Source organism: Melanerpes formicivorus, unplaced genomic scaffold (genome assembly GCF_026170545.1).
Source record: "Melanerpes formicivorus ecotype bairdi unplaced genomic scaffold, bMelFor1.0.p_v2 SCAF_4, whole genome shotgun sequence".
Lineage (NCBI taxonomy): Eukaryota > Metazoa > Chordata > Aves > Piciformes > Picidae > Melanerpes > Melanerpes formicivorus.
Genome location: NW_027142356.1, coordinates 20,750,185 through 20,767,066, shown reverse-complemented (window position 1 = coordinate 20,767,066; position 16,882 = coordinate 20,750,185). Strand labels below are relative to the sequence as shown.

General features: G+C 40.0%; 1 protein-coding gene across 4 annotated transcripts in view; it reads left to right on the top strand.

The window, feature by feature from the left end:
• Positions 1 to 16,882, top strand: part of TMEM144 (transmembrane protein 144) — a 21,862-nt gene extending 4,980 nt beyond the window's left edge. The window contains exons 1-12 of one of the 4 annotated variants that reach the window (XM_068137199.1): positions 1,370 to 1,554; positions 3,580 to 3,776; positions 5,115 to 5,237; positions 5,584 to 5,683; positions 6,410 to 6,490; positions 8,288 to 8,369; positions 9,464 to 9,537; positions 10,451 to 10,569; positions 11,833 to 11,952; positions 12,439 to 12,536; positions 15,586 to 15,639; positions 16,345 to 16,882. In XM_068137199.1, the coding sequence (XP_067993300.1) occupies positions 3,638 to 3,776; positions 5,115 to 5,237; positions 5,584 to 5,683; positions 6,410 to 6,490; positions 8,288 to 8,369; positions 9,464 to 9,537; positions 10,451 to 10,569; positions 11,833 to 11,952; positions 12,439 to 12,536; positions 15,586 to 15,639; positions 16,345 to 16,428 (1,074 nt within the window). In that variant the 5' untranslated portion in view covers positions 1,370 to 1,554; positions 3,580 to 3,637 and the 3' untranslated portion in view covers positions 16,429 to 16,882. Of the gene's footprint in view, positions 1 to 1,369; positions 1,585 to 2,317; positions 2,333 to 3,579; positions 3,777 to 5,114; positions 5,238 to 5,583; positions 5,684 to 6,409; positions 6,491 to 8,287; positions 8,370 to 9,463; positions 9,538 to 10,450; positions 10,570 to 11,832; positions 11,953 to 12,438; positions 12,537 to 15,585; positions 15,640 to 16,344 lie in introns of those variants that run through there. The other 3 variants (XM_068137197.1, XM_068137200.1, XM_068137198.1) reach the window with 3 other exon arrangements.

Sequence of the window (16,882 nt, the reverse complement as noted above, 5' to 3'; positions counted from 1 at the left end):
CACTTGAAAGAGTGTAGTTTCCGTTTGGCCTCCTTAATTTCATGTGCTCTTGCCTTCTATGTGCAGGCAGTTCAATGTAAAAGGTTAACATTTTTCCTAATATTTTTTTTCTGACTAAAATAATGTGGCATGTGGACTCACATTGCCTTTGGATTAAAAAGCACTTATTTTATTCCAGGCTACATTTGTGACTATTGTATGGGATGTTGTTTCTCTTGGATGCACTCTAGCTAAACTGTTTCCATAGAGACATTCTGCAGCTCATCTCTCTAAATGTCAGGCAGACAGACATCATGTTAAAGCAATTGATAAATGGTGCACTTCTTGCTTTAGTGAGTCTGTGGGACTGAGAACTTATTCTCCCAAGAAAATCTGTATGTCCTTATTATGGGTAACACAGATTTGTTTTGCAAAATAGCAATCATTACTTTAGAAGGCTTGTGTTATGTTTGTAAGGAGATTGATCTGGGCTGCCATCTGGAAACTGTACTCTAAGAGGACTGCAAGAAATGTTTGCTTCATGACTAAACGTGCTGACTAACTGTCTGAGCTTTAACTGGGCTGAGTCAAATCCTTACAGGGAAATCTGCAAGAACCTCTTGACATTGTGCAGAAGATTTTTTTCCTACTCACTTATGCTCATCGAACAACATGGGAGCTTCCCAGGGTTAAAAGTGGTAGCTTCAGTTCTTAGGAAAAAAAAACTGCTGTGTGCCAGCTGCCCAGCCTGCATGCTCTCACCTGGCAGGGAGGTTGCCCTGCCATGCTGTTCACTACAGGGGCAGCAGACAAGAATGACCCTGACTTCCCAGGGTGCCCGATGAGCTCAGCAGGTGCCGGCAGCCCCCTGGCCCCATAACAGCTCCCGGCTGGCAAAGAGGCCTCAAGAGCTAGTGAGAAGCCCCACAAGGAGGCCACCCCTTCCCCTCTGGTAGCAGTGCTGTCTTCAAACCATGTCTGTGTCCTGGGGCACAGGCTGAAAAATCCACGGCGCCTTTTTTCCCATGGGAAGCGCGGTAGCAGCAACAGCCTCTGAGCTACACCAGGTGCTCTAACTAAAAAAACACAACTGACTCATCAGCTGCTGTTTAAGACCGAGAAGGGGAAAAGGCACCTTTAACACGGCCTAAATGTTTCTGTTAATGTTTCTGCGCTGCCAAAAAGGCAGCCGGCGCTACAACACCCCCACTCTGTCCTGGCTGTCGGCCGTGGGGCCAACGGGCCGCAAAGGGCAGGAAGAAGAGCGCAAAAACCTCCACCAACTTCCGCGGGCCTGCTTTTACCCTCCCGTGCCGGCAGGGAAGCGGTTGGGCGGGGGGCGGGCCGAGGCGAGAGGCGGTCCAGAACCGCACTGGAGGCTGAAGCGGCGGGGGAGGGCTGTGTGCCAGCGCGGCGGTAGAAGGGTGGGGGCGAGTGGTGGCCGCAGCGAGGGTCGGGGCCGCAAGGAGGGCCCAGGTGGGGCTTGGACAGTGCGGAACTGTCCCCGTCCGCTTTCTGCCCGGCCGGCTGCGAAAGCAGAGCACCGTAAACGCCGCAGCAGGGCGCTGGGGAAAGGTGTGCGTCCGGAAGAAGAGGGGGAGCTTAGTAAGTTCCCTCGCATGGTGTGTTGCCGAGCAGTTGGGCGCCCCAGCCAGCCTGTGCCTCCTTCCGCGGCAGCCGTGGCCGCGGGCTGGGCTTGCTCCGCCTGCAGGCCTTATCCCGGTTGCAGCGTGGGCCTGTCCCGCGGAATCGCGGCCGTGTTTGCGTGAAAGGAAGCACCATCCGCTGTGGTCCAGCGCAGAGCCACAGAAATGGTTACGGGAGTGGAACGTCTTCCTTCCGGGGAGAGACTGAGGGAGCTGGGGCTCTTTAGCTTGGGGAAGAGGAGTCTGAGACGTGACCTCATTAATGTTTATAAATATGTAAAGAGTGGTTGACGAGAGGGTGGAGTCAGGCTCTGCTCGGTGATGCCCAGTGACAGGACAAGGGGCAATGAGTGGAAGTTGAGGCATAGGGAGTTCCATGAAAACATGAGGAACTATTTTATCTTTTTCCTGTGAGGGTGACAGAACACTGGCACAGGCTGTCCATGGGCACTGTGGAATCTCCCTCTCTGGAGACACTCAAAACCTGCCTAGATGCATTCCTGTGTGACCTGGTATAGGTGATCCTGCTCTGTCAGGGTTGTTTGACTAGATGATCTTTCAAGGTCCTTTCCAGCCCCTAATATTCTGTGATTCTATGATCTTCCAAGTACGCAAGATGAGAAGGGGAAAAAATGTAAGCTACATGGAAGTATCTGTGCTTTTCCACCATCTTGATGTCTTCTGAACATCATCTGTGTTATTCTTAGGTATTTGAGTTAATAATATACTTAACATCTGTCAAGGAGAACAGTTGCAGAAACTAAATGGTTATAATTGTGGCACCAAACTTTTTGTGTGCTGATAAAAATAATTGGTTTTAGCTGACACCAATAGCCCTGCCAAAACTCTAGATCAAAGCATAACCTCAGCAGATGCAGGTTTCAGTATCCTAAAGACTCCAGAGAAGGTAAGACTGGAGGGTAAAATAAGATGAAAGAACATGCAGAAGCTCAGGTCTTCCTTTTGTGCAGAAAGTGTAATCACAACACCCCTTACAAGACCTGGAAAAATTTCCACCATTCTATTTCAGCTGTTTTCCTTCAGCAGTAGCTAGTCCACCTACACTGGGGAACGTCAAGCTGCATTAGGATGTCATTTGGTTCAGTATAAATAGTGTTGCTTTGACAGCAGGATTGCATGTATCTGTCTATAAATAATGCCCCTTTATACTCAACAGCATATTAAGTATCTTCTTGGCATTTGAAATTAAATTTCTAAATTCTTATCTGTTGTTTTTTAAGCGTGGTGTTAAGGTTATGTATGAAAAGAGCATGTTATTACCACTGTCCTCAGCCACCTTTTCTGTCAAAGTCATAGCCCAGATTAAAACTGTATTGAGTGTAACCTCAGGGTGAGTCTCTGACTTAACAGGAAAAAAGGGAGGTATAATGTTATGAAAAAAACCTGTTCTTATGTGGAACGAACAAAAAAGACTTTAGAGGCAGCTTCCACGCAAAAGAAGAACTTGTTCACATTCTGTATCAGCTGGAGCTGTTCCTGTGAGTGATCTTTATGGTCCTATTTTGAATCCAGTGTGCATGTTCCTGGTTTCTAGGCAAAAGCACTGCAAATTACTGTAGCTTCTTCGGCCAGTTAAGATGTTGCCTATCCTTTGCTTTTTACACACCTCAGTGGGCCCTCCATTTGGCTACGGGAGTGAGGAATACATGTCAGGGCCTCCCATAGGGCTCACAGATCCAAATTCTCAGAATCTTTGAGTGCATCTCTTCATTCATATCATTGAGTGTTTTCAGACATGCTTTTCTCTGAAGGTGATTATGAAACGCACATCTGTTCTTAAGTTCATTCATGTTCTGTAGTAGGTTTTATTGTAACAACTTTGCAGTTCTTTCCAGCTTTTTAGAGATGGGTAAGTAAGGTCCTCTAAGTTTCAGATTTCTGAACTAAGTTGGTGTTATGTAATACTCTACATGTTTAATTCTATGATTTTCAGAATCTGTCGGGACCTGCAGCAAAACAACTCCATAGAAAGAGGCATCTTCAGAACAAAGATGAATATTGGGAAAGCTTACAGTACCTTTAACATCAGCAATGGAACAGATCTAGCTATTGGCTTTGTGTCTTCCACAGTTGCTGTCCTTCTGTTTGGTACAAATTTTGTGCCTGTAAAGAAATTTGATACTGGTGATGGTAAGCTTACTTACATTCTTCCATTTGGTTTGGGTTTTTTTTCTATAGCTAAAAGTTAAAAATATCATCACAGTCTTAATCCATAGAGCATGTTTTCATTTTCTTTGCTATTATTAGGGTATAAAGCAATTGTGTATTGTGGCAGATCTTTAGAAGAACCTTTCTTTGTTTTGTTTAACAGTGATAATGTGCATTTCATTAGCATTTCACAATGGAAAGCAGAATGTCCCTTCTACCCTTGTGGGGATTCTCAAATACATAGTTTTAGGTAGGCTATAAAAGTTGTTTCGGAGTACTGCCTTTCAGCCACGGACCTAACATGAAAACAATTTAAACATAATTAGGAATTAAATTTTAATACTTTTATCTGATGATTTGGTAAGAGAAAAAAATTGATTCTGGTTCCTACTTGGACTTTCATCATTTCACTGTAATAGGTTCATGTGGAATTTGCATCTTTATATGAAGCAGAGTCAATTACCAGATCCCTAGATAAATGTCTGCCATCATGTTACTGCAATAACATTATCTGCATTACAGGTTGCATATAGTGTCTCTTTTTAGTCCCAAATACAGTCATAGTATCATAGTATCAGTCAGGGTTGGAAGGGACCACAAGGATCATCTAGTTCCAACCCCGCTGCCATGGGCAGGGACACCCCACACTAGATCAGGCTGGACAGAGCCTCATCCAGCCTGGGCTTAAACACCTCCAGGGACGGGGCCTCGACCACCTCCCTGGACAACCCATTCCAGGGTTTCACCACTCTCATGGTGAAGAACTTCCTCCTCACGTCCAACCTGAATCTCCCCACCTCCATCTCCCCACCTCCAGCTTCATTCCATTCCCCCTAGTCCTAACAAATTACTTTGAAGTCTTAGCTCAGCCTATTTGACCCTTAGAGAATCTACAGAAAAAAAGTTACATGTCCAAAGTTTTTATCATCCTCAGTATCCTGGGTTAATGAAGAAGCCTGAGCCCTGGGCTTTGAAGGAGTTCTGTTCAGTGCAGTCATCCACGTTAGCTGCTACTTGGATGGTAGTAGAAGTTTGCAGTTTGTGAATATCCTCTTAGTCAGAAGCTTGTCAAAATTTTCATGTGTTTGAAAATCAGGGCTTGTGAAATCTTTGTCCAGTAGTGTCTTTTGTGGCTACTTGTAAAGAACACCCACCTTAAAATACATCTTTTGAATATATTGTAACATGATTCTCTGAAATTCACAAAGTGGCTACCTTCTGATTTTTTCCTGTACAACTTTATCTAAACCAGTATGTTAAGAGATTCACACATGCGGTACTCTGCAAGTTCACTATTGTGTGCATTTGCTTTTTCCATAGGAATGTTCTTCCAGTGGATTCTCTGTGCCTCCATATGGCTAGTGTCTTTGGTGGTCAATTTAATCCAGAACTGCCCCCGATTTTGGCCTCTGGCTATGGTTGGGGGTGTTGTATGGGCAACAGGTAAGAAGAAGAGATAATATTTCTTGAAACACAAAGCAATACTAACTTTTAATATTGAAAACAGCGATAAAAAACTTCTCCATAAAGAAAGTAGTAGTTATTTGTGTTTATAAAGTCTCATTATTAATGGAGCTGTACTCTTAGAGCACATATTATTTTATTATACTTAATAAGCATCAACTTTTCAAATGATAGTGAGGAAAAGTGTATTTTTAAAAAAACTGACCTGCTGCTGCCTTATAGTTGCTTACAGTCCTTTACTTTCAGAACAGTCACAAAATCTGAAGCAAAATTATACAAGAACATGGTGTAGTTTTTAACTGTTTGTGGTTTTGTTTTTTTTCAGGCAATGTTACAGTTGTCCCTATTGTTAAAACTATTGGCTTAGCTCTTGGTCTTTTGATATGGGCTTCTTTTAATTTGCTGACAGGCTGGGCAAGTTCAAGGTGAGTATGTTTAAGTCTTAAGTCATGCATAGGTAATGGTGCCAGTTCTTCATTAATAACTGCAGTGAAAACACTGTCACCGATGAATAGGATTTATCACATATATAAGATCTTTTTCCCTCTTGATGGAAAGTAGTCAGGATATTTTTTTTATTGTTTTGTTCCTGAGTTTTCTCAGTCTCAGTGGGAAGAAGAATGCCCAGTGATATTCATTCATTATTGCCCATTGAAACGGGCTGCCCGGGGAGGTGGTGGAGTCACCATCATTGGAGGTGTTCAGGAGGAGACTTGATGGGGTGCTTGTGCCATGGTTTAGTTGATTAGGTGGGTTGAATTAGTTGATAGGTTGGATGCAATGATCTTGAAGGTCTCTTTCCAACCTGGTTTATTCTATTCTATTCTCTTCTAACATAATTGAGTGAATAGATAATGTATTTGTTAATGTAGAACTAGTACACTGTTGGTATTTGTTCTTCTACAACATGGGCTGATAAATAATTTAAATTAACTTCCACTTTTAAATAATTTTTTAAAAATCAATGTAAATTAGCATAAAGATTATTTTTTGTAGAGTGGACGTAGCTTTTTTTCAAGCCAACTGAAGCATATTGCAACGTACAAACTTAAGCAGAATTGTTTACATGAGTAAAGATTTTGAAGACTGGGCTATAATTTAACTATTTGTATGCAGTCAGTGCAACTCAGTGAAACTATTTTAAAATTCAGGTTTGGTTGGTTTGGAATTGACCCAGAAGAGGTATCAAGACCAGTCTTAAATTATATTGGAGCTGGACTTGCACTATTAAGGTAACAATGTATTCTTTCAATAAATTTCTGTAATATGAAATAACGTGTTTTGTAACCACAGGGACAATTTTAACCAGAGGGCAAGTATATGGAAGAATTTTTTTGCAAAGGGTTATAGTGCAGAATTCATGATCTATCCATATTTAACTGGTCAGTGTTGTATTTCAGAATAGAAACATGTGTGATACCCAGTACAGTGTTGAAATGGTTATTCATAAACACAGAAATGCATTTCTGAGATGGTAGACATGTTAAGGCAAAGCAGTGAGAAACAGAATGTCTCCCTAGCTAGGTTACTCAAATGGTTCGGTTTCCCCAAATTTTGTGAGAGAGAAAAACAGACTAGAAAAATCTTGTGAGGAAACCCCTGAAAGATTCCCCATCTGACTCAGCCAGGGGTACAAAGCCTCATAACTCTAGAATATGCCACACCTTCCAAACACTGTCTTCTTTTGGGATCTTTTGAAAGGGCTTCTACCCTTATTTTTTTATTTATTATGTATGTGTGCATATTTTGATCCAAATACAGAGGAAGTAGGGTCTTGTTATGTAACAGTGTTCCTACTTTCCAACTGGGTGGCCAGGAAGGTCTTTATAGGAACGCAAGGCTGCCCCTAAATCCCCGCCCGGGGCAGTAAGCTTTCCATAAGCACACTAAATAGCAGATGCACATAATGCCTGTAGGAAGAATGTTAAGAACATGGGGATGATGGAGCCATCCGTGATTGCCTGGAAAGAGCTGCTGCCTTAGATTTATGGATTTCGCTTCCCTTCCTCATCTTTCCTAAGTCTTTATCTTTTTTACCCGATACCATTAAATGGAGAACATGATTTTGTGAGGTGCTCACAAAATAGCAGTACTGCTGTTCTTGCTTGGTGAATTCATTTAACTCACCATCTGCTTCCTGCCTGTTTCTGAGTTATCACAGAGAAGCAATCAACATGGAAAAAGATCATGGATGAGCCTGTTTTCCTGGCAAGCTGCACAGAACCTGAGTATGGTGCTCTGCAAGGCTGAGAAGCTTGTATTTCATTTTAGTCTCCTGTGTGGAATGTGTGTATGTTTGTCTAGACCCTCTTGAGGAAACTGACATCCTTTTATATCTATCCTTACTTCTTCAGTTGGAGGTGAATCATTCCTCACAGACATTCTGTTTACACTTACAGGAAGGAATTTTTAAATCATTGAAATATCTTTCATAAAAATAAAACCCAAATACTGTCAGTTCTGATTACACATATTTACCTGATGTCCTAGGGCTGAGGGCACAAGCTGTAGTATTACCCTTTCTTCTTCATATTAGTCACATAGTGCACTGGAGCTCCACTGAGCAATACCCTTCACCTTCCATATGTGCAGTAGGCCCCGGAGGAGCGATATTATCTCACATGTGATGGAAGACTGAAAATTAACTTTTTTTTCCTTGAGCACAAAGCCCATTCAGTGCAATTTGAGCTTTTCCATATAAAACTTTCAGTTAGATGTTTCATTGTATGTGGGGTTTAGTACGAAAGGGCACTGTTCACTAGAGCAACATGATTGTAACTATACACTGTAAAGAGGAGACATTTCAGTCTTCAAACATAGAAGAGGGACCTATAAAGTGATACAAAGACTACTTTATTTACTGAAGTTGTTTGTTAAGACTGTTAAAAGCAATTGCATTATTAAAATTTATTGAAGTGATTGTAGGGTAATGATGAAAATTAATATGCCTCTAAATATAACATGTCTCTGGATGCAAAATGTTATGTGCTTATGAGCTGACATGATATTTGTGTATTTTCTCTTCTGAGTGCTGTCATATTTCTTTTCATAAAAACTGAAGTCCGGAGTTCTACAGCTTTATTAGAAAGCACACCTTTACTGAGAGAAAGTGTAAGTACTCTGCAGTTGTTACTTTACAACAGTAAAAGTACATAGGCATTAAAAAAAATGCTTAATGTTAACTAGATTTACTAGGGTTTATGGTAGATTACATAAAACTACCAAAATGTGCATTGATTGTATTCAATTTGTGGATCTTGTATATCCAGCCAAATGTGAGAAAGAGTAAAGGTTTTCTCAAGTGTTCTTTCTCTACTGTCAGCTTTAAATGGCTTAGAAGTCCTTTTTCGTTATGACAGATTATATACAAGACAGCGTGTATTATTTTTCTGTCTGAGAAGAGGAAGCCATTTTACAGTTTGAATTAAGACTAGGGTGGTTACATGAAAGACAATAGCACAAGACAATTTTTGCTGCATTACAAAGCCAGGAGACAAGAGTCACTGGTTCTCGACATCATGTGTGGCAGCTGTTGGAGATGGAGGTGTATTTGATTGGCTGTTGCTCCTTCTGGAGCTCCAAGCATGCAACAAAATCTAGAAAACAATAGGTCTCTCCTACTGTTGTACTCTTCTACTCCAGTACTTGGTTGCTACCTGACTGGAGTCCCCCCTAGAATTTTCCAGCTGTGCTCAATGCTCACTAGAGGTGCGTGTCTACCAGACTGAATTAAAGACGACAATCTGATCGCAGGATTACAGGGAAAGTGAAGTGTCTTTAAAGGGTGTTAATTTCTGCAAAGAGTCTTATTCAGATAGTAACAACAAAGCTATCAACAAAAGACAAAACTTCATAATAAATAAAATCTACAAGTTGAATCACCCATCAAATTTAAGGAAGGACAGATCAGGTCTACCTGCATGCAGGTTAAAAAAAACCGCTAGCGAGTGCTTTACTGTGTAGTAAAACCAAAGTCCATATCCAAACTTCTAAACTGAGATAGGTAAATCCAATTATTATTTTATTTTTAAAAATTCTTACTTTCTACAGAGTATGTCTAAATTTTTCTAGTTTCTCCTTCTATTTTAATTTTATCTTCTTACAGCAAAACTGTTCTTTTTAATAAGTTGTTGGAGTTTTTTGCTTTGTTTTTTTTTAAACTGGAACTAAACTAAACTTGTGCGAAACCCCTTGGGGTTTTGCAGTCTATTAATGTTTCTGAAGATACCTCTGACAACTCATGGGTGGACAGCCTTTCTCCAGCGAAAAAGAGAGTCATGTAAGTCATTAACAGTTCTTTCACTGGTGCAGGCCAAGTAGCCAGAGAAAGTAGTTGAACACAATGTAAGAGCAGAATTTGTATCCTGTGGTTTTCCTAGTGCAGTCATGCACTAATAAATAACAGGTTTTTAATTGTTGATATAGTGTGCATATTTATATATGAATGCCTGCACAACTCATTATATTATTTCCTTAGCACTGTAGAGTGTGCTTTACCTTACTAATTATTAGTTACTACTTGTAACATTTGACAAGGTAAATAGAAATAGCAACTAAGTAATTACAGAGCTGTTTTTTACCACCTGGTTGATTAGCGCTCTAGCCTAGAAGGAGCCTATGCTAATAACATGCTTCCAGGGGTGGTTTCCCTGGAAGCCACATGTGGAGAAGGCATGGCAGCATGGTACGAAGACAGCAGAAGTGTTCCAAGGTGGAAACAGCAGCTAGCAAGGCACCATTGTCAGGACTAGAGACAGCCAGGAACACAGCAGTTCGGAGACAGAGAAGGGGAACTAAAGAGGCAGTGAGCCTGGGAAAACTATGAAGAGTATGTAAACTGAGCAGTAAAGATGCAGGTGAGAGAATTTTCACTATATTTTTGTTTTGTCCAAGCTCTGCTTTTAGGAAATCCTAGTTAGGTGATTTCTCTTGTCATTAATCTAGACTGCAGGTTCTTGGGGCAGGAATTATTTATGTTACTTGGCCACAAAGTATAAGAAAAACAACTGTGTTGAACCATTTCTACACTAGAAAATAAAAATGTGCATAACTGTGTTATTTTTAGAGTGTTCCTAGCTATTTTTATATGATACACAGTCTTTAACTGCAATGCTGGACTTGTCTTAGTGTGTTGATACTTCCCTGATAAACAGTAGGCTATTTTCCCCAATTTTTGCTCTTTTTATTTAAAGAGGATGTAGCCTGGCTGTAGTAGCTGGAATACTCTATGGTTCCAGTTTTGTACCAATACTTTACATCAAGGACCATGGAAGAAGAAATGAAACTGTATACAGTGGAGCAAGTCAATTTGGTAAGTTCTACTACATCAATTTTATTTTCTTTTATCAGTGTAGTTGTGAAGGTGATATTTTTGATAGGCCTGAAAATACGCTATTACAACTTACTAGTTCTGCCCTATATTATGTGTTGTCATAATCACAGTACTAGCACTGCCTTTTTCTCAGAGGTGAATTACACCACTAAAAGAACAGTAATAAACAGCCCAGAGGATACCATACTTAACTCACAGATGCATTTCTAAAGGCATGAAATACTCTCAAAACACAAAGTTCATATGCCTGAAACAGGAGGTAAACAACAGCTTGTGCTGTACCAATTGCCAGTATCCCAGGAAAGGAAGAGGAGAAGGTTGATCATAACTAATGAGCAGAAGAGATCTATAACAACATAAGTAATTTAAACTTAGCAGTTTTTTAAATGGAAACCTTTTAACATAAGGCTAATTGCCAATTTCAAACATTTCCCCAGAAACATTTTCCTAAATATTTTGTGAGTAGTCTGTCAAGTAATACAGCAGCAGCTTACAGCTGAGGCTGTATAATGTTGCCATTAAATGTTTGCTTGTTATGTTACATACCATTTCTCTTGAATACTGAAACTGATATATTCCCCAGCTAGACACAGCAGATGTTATCGTTACTGTAGTTGCCTTTCCTGTTGAGAAATTATAGCTCCAAGGAGATAAGAGATCACTTTGGTACATGCTTCTGCTTTACCCTGTTGGAAATACTCTCTTGAGTAGTCCATAAATTATTATTGTTAATGGTTATAGGGATTAAAATGTCAATACATTCTTCAAGATAAACAAAGGACAAAACTGTTAGGTGTTCATCTTACAGAGTAAGTGTCTTGGCCTTAAATGTACAGAAAAGAAACAAGGATATATAGGGGAATACAATTGTCAGGAGAGGATGTAATTATGTACAGTCCCCACCTAAGTTTTGTAGCCTCACCTGAAGATTTTCTTAAGGTTTGGAGAAATTAATTCAGTAGTTTGACTAATAAGAGTTCTGAAAATAACAACTCACAGAAAACCCTATAATAAACCCTAGGGTAAACACAGCAGTTAGCACATATATTAAACATGAATTATTGACCAAATCCATCCACAGTCAGACTGGCAGCTGCGTTCATCACAAAAGCAATTGAATTTGAGATGCTAGCACTAGCACCTTGTGTGTTTTTTAGTCTGTGTGAATGCTATCAGTGAAAGAAATGTAGATAAAATTAATACCTTTTTATAATTTTATAATTTTTATAATTTCTCTTTCAGATTTAGATTATGTTTTTGCACACTTCAGTGGAATATTTCTTACAAGTACCATCTACTTTTTGATCTACTGTGCAGTCAAGAAAAATAGACCTAATGTTTATCCTCAAGCTATATTGCCAGGTATGACTGTGTTTTAAATTAGCAATTAATTTCAGTTATTTCTTCTGACCATTATTGCAGTGATTAGTTCAAGCTGTTTGAATTGTAGTTCATCTTTCAAGTCCCTTAATTTTCCTTTTTGTCTCTTGAAAGATTGTTCTCATTACATTCAGTAATTAAAATTAGGAAACAATTATAAATTTGGGGTTAATCTGAAACATGACCAAAATGATGTTTCATTTGGCAGATTTTCAGAAACTGACTCTGCCAGAGTGGAGAATAAAATTCCCAGAAAACTGTAAACTTTAATTAATTTACTATTTCATTTACAGTAACTGATTTTATCGCTTGACCTTTGGTTTAGTTTATCAGAGCCAGCTTGTGGAAATAGTAAACATAATAAAATACATATATACTATTTCTGTATTGTGCTATAAATATAAATGTTCCACAAATTGTTGTCTGTAACTTGCTGAGCATGTTTTTGACTGGGATTTATTTTTCTAGGGTTTGTATCTGGCGTGCTTTGGGCAATAGCCAATTGCTGCTGGTTCATAGCCAATCACTATCTCAGTGCTGTGGTCAGCTTTCCAATAATTACTGCAGTAAGTATATAAAAATAAAATCTGTGACAAGATTTAAAAGTAAAGGTTGTGGGGTTTTATTTTGTCCCTTCCATTTGTGAAATTAAGTTAAAATTAAGACATGTCTACAGCACTTTACTCAAGGGTTTACATTGGTTCATCTGCTGGTCTATGCTAGACTTTGGTTCTTTAGGATCATAGATGACTGTGACAATCACCATGTTGATCAATGCCAAGTGTAAAAACCCAGAACTGGAAATATGAGTCTTTAGGTTATGTCAAAGCCAAAGCCTCTGTAACCAGAACTCTATCAATATCAAGTAGTAAACTGAGAGGATTAAAAGAAGGAAACAGTTTATGCTTTCATTTCAGAAAGTACATTTTGTTCTGGATATTTTCATTTATGCTTTGTTTTCCTCTAGCAGTCATTTGGCTTATTTAAGTCAGCTATTGTTTTGTTTTCTACAGTTCTTAAACACAACAGATTATATGTTGTTGAAAATAATGTTCTTATGCAAATGAGGGGAAAATAGGTTGGTCCATTTTGTCTTTTCTGTTCCTCTTTATGACACTGTAAAGCACTGTTAATTTCCAGAAGCTGAATAAATTCCATCACTAGGTGTAAAATAAATTTTGCTATTATTCTTTTGCCAGTCTACTAGATGGAGATGCTCTGGCAAATGACAGTTCATAAATAACAAAAGTTTTGCTGAATAGCTGTACTTTGGAAGCAAACTAATGTGCCAGTGTTAATAGGGATTAAGCTTTGCCTCAATATGCAGTAAATCAGAATAAACTCTGCAGTATGCCATGCAAAAAGAGACTTGAGATCATTCTAATTAGAACTTGAAGGATTAATGGAAAGCAGCTTAACTGACTTAGTTATCAGTATGCCTAGAGGGCAAGTATATAAAACCACACAAAATGAAACATTTAAGGACAGCACTGATGAGAAAGTGCCTATCTGAACCACGGGTTCCAAGCTGCTGCTTTAGTCCATCCTAGAGAAAATTTCAGAGAGCTATTTATCACATCCCTTTAATTTGTTTCAATTCTAAATCACGTTCTTCTCACAGCATACATTATTTAGAAAGTGAAATAGCATCTTGGCTATTATTCAAATAATAGTTGGCAATACCACTGGGAAGCAGCACCCACAAATACATTTATCAAGATACCCTGTTTCCTGCTGGCCTAAATCTGTGTCTGATCAGCTGTACTGGAGGTGGAGAGAGGAAGATAACTGTACAAACATCCGTCAGGCGTGTCTGCTAGCAGCTCTGATGAGAAGCATTAACAGAGAGCCAGTTTTTGCTTCATATTCAGATAATATTTTCTCATCAGTCATGAAAATTCAGATCATAGCTCCCACAGGGAGCAAACTATATTACCATCAGTGCCTGGAAATTATCATAGTATATCAGTCTTTGCTGTTAGCTAGGAAATATGTACAACAGCATCAAAGATAATCGGTAGTTTTCCTGACCTGGCTGGCTGGCTTTGTGCTTTGACCAGGTGCATGCTCTAGAGGAAATACATGCATGTTCCAGTCTCTCAGTGTCATACTGAGCAATAAAATCAAACTTTACTAACTTTATTATCATGACTAAGAAAGGAAATGTTAAGAATATCCATGGTAGCTACTGATAAACATTAAGAGTCCTCTGAAATGTGGAAACATCGTGGACTGTAGTTTGAACTAAAGTGAGGCGTATTATTTAAAGCCGACTAGAAGAGCATGTATCACCCAGCGCAGACTCCACAGTGCTGTGCCTTTGACACCATCCCCCACAGCAAACTGCTGGCTAAGCTGTCAGCTCGAGCCTTGGACTGCAACACTGTGCTGGGTTAGGAACTGGCTGGAGGGCCGACCCCAGAGAGTGGTGGTGAATGGTGCCACATCCAGCTCGCGGCCAGTCACCAGTGGCATCCCCCAGGGATCAGTGCTGGGCCCCATCCTCTTTAACATCTTCATTGATGATCTGGATGAGGGGATTGAGTCAGTCATCAGCAAGTTTGCAGATGACACCAAGTTGGGAGCAGATGTTAGTCAGTTAGAGGGTAGAAGGGCTCTGCAGAGGGACCTCGACCGACTGGACAGATGGGCAGAGTCCAATGGGATGGCATTCAACAAGTCCAAGTGCTGAGTGCTGCACTTTGGCCACGGCAACCCCATGCAGAGCTACAGGCTGGGGTCAGAGTGGCTGGAGAGCTGCCAAATGGAGAGGGACCTGGGGGTGCTGATTGACAGCCGCCTAAACATGAGCCAGCAGTGTGCCCAGGTGGCCAAGAAGGCCAATGGTATCCTGGCCTGCATTAGGAATAGTGTGGCCAGCAGCAGCAGGGAGGTCATAGTGCCCCTGTACTCTGCATTGGTGTGACCATTTGAGGCTCTCTCAACCCACTACAATTGGTTAGGCCACACCTTGAGTACTGTGTTCAGTTCTGGGCCCCTCAGTTTAAGAAGGACATTGAGACACTTGAAGGTGTCCAGAGAAGGGCAACAAGGCTGGGGAGAGGCCTTGAGCATAAGCCCTATGAGGAGAGGCTGAGGGAGCTGGGATTGTTTAGCCTGGAGAAGAGGAGGCTCAGGGGTGACCTCATTGCCCTCTACAACTACCTGAAAGGTGGTTGTAGCCAGGAAGGGGTTGGTCTCTTCTCCCAGGCAACCAGCACCAGAACAAGGGGACACAGTCTCAAGCTGCGCCAGGGGAAGTTTAGGCTCGAGGTGAGAAGAAAGTTCTTCACCGAGAGAGTTGTTCATCATTGGAATGGGCTGCCCAGGGAGATGGTGGAGTCACCATCCCTCGAGGTGTTCAAGAGGAGATTGGACGTGGCACTTGGTGCCATGGTCTAGTCATGGGTCTGTGGTGACAGGTTGGACTCAATGATCCTTGAAGTTTCTTCTAACCTTGGTGATACTGTAATACTGTGAATGCTCTAATTAGATGAATGGAAACGCCTGCATTTATTAACCAGGCAAAATTTAACCACCCTGAGAAAAGTAATGAGAAGGCAGCGGTACATTTCAGTGAAAGTCTGTAATGTACAAATGAATCTTCTTCTTTAGGGTCCTGGTCTTGTTGCTGCAATGTGGGGAGTCGTTGTATTTAAAGAAATAAAGGTAATTATATTGAGTATCTTACTCAGTCTCTCTTGCTTGTTTCTAGATCTCTTAAATTTCTCCTCTTGATAAGTATTCCATTGTGAGGCTGAAAGTTGCATCATGCAATACTAAGTTTTCCAAGAATAGAATCATAGAATGGTTTGGGTTGGAAGGAACTATAAAGACCATCTAGTTCAAATCCCCCTGGAACCTAACTTAACATTGGAGAACATCTTTCCTAATACTTCTGGTGACTGTATAAATGTTATGCATCCTTGGATCAAGAACCAGATGTTCTCCCACTGCAAATTTATGTTGCACCACAACATGAGTGCATCATGTTCATTATTCAAATCTTTGTGACTCACCAAATCTTTCATCTCTTTTTCATGGAACTTAGAATAGTCTCTGCATAAGTGCTTACTTCTGAAAAGTAATCTGGAAGTAGACAAAGGCCTGTAAAGATCCTTCTAAAAATTGCTGGGTTTATTTTGTGGCTATCTTACAAGGGGTATTGCATCATAGATTACTTTTATGAAACTATGTTGAGCAGCAAATTTGTTACGAATGTTATATAAAATGATATTCAATTTACCATTTTGTGCAGTGGGTTTATTAATTATGTCCTAAAACAATACCCTACTTCTTCATTTCATTTTATTTTTTGGTGAAGTGATAGTTATTATTCCAACATCATCTTTTTCTCTCCCTTTGCCTATCCAGGGACTGAAGAACTACATGTTACTCTCAGTAGCATTTTGCATCATTTTGGCTGGATCGCTCTCCACAGCTTTTTCTAAAGTTTGAAAGGATTTCTGGACCAGTAGATGGTGCTACTGTTTAATATAATCTGACAGGCTATAATGCTGTATTGCAAGACATAAAAAACTTCCAAATGTATGTCCAACTTGCTTCAGAGAAGTGAAAAAGAAAAACTTCGCTAAATCTTTTGATTTTTCAAGGAAAAAAAAACCCAAAAGCGCCGGAAATACTTGTTTCTGCATTTCTTGGAACAGTAAGAGTAATGAACAGTTTTAATAAATCTAAATTGTTTTATTGTTACTAATTCTTTCTTGTTCAGATACTAAGCTTCAGGTTATCCTAAACTGCAGTTCACTGTTTTGATAAAGGGATTTTTAATCTGTAATACTCTGTGTACTTGCCATCTGATTTTTATGGTAATGTACTTAACTGATTTGAATATTAAATACATCTTGGAATATTCTTTCTGGAACTGATACAATAAAGATGTTGATTTTTA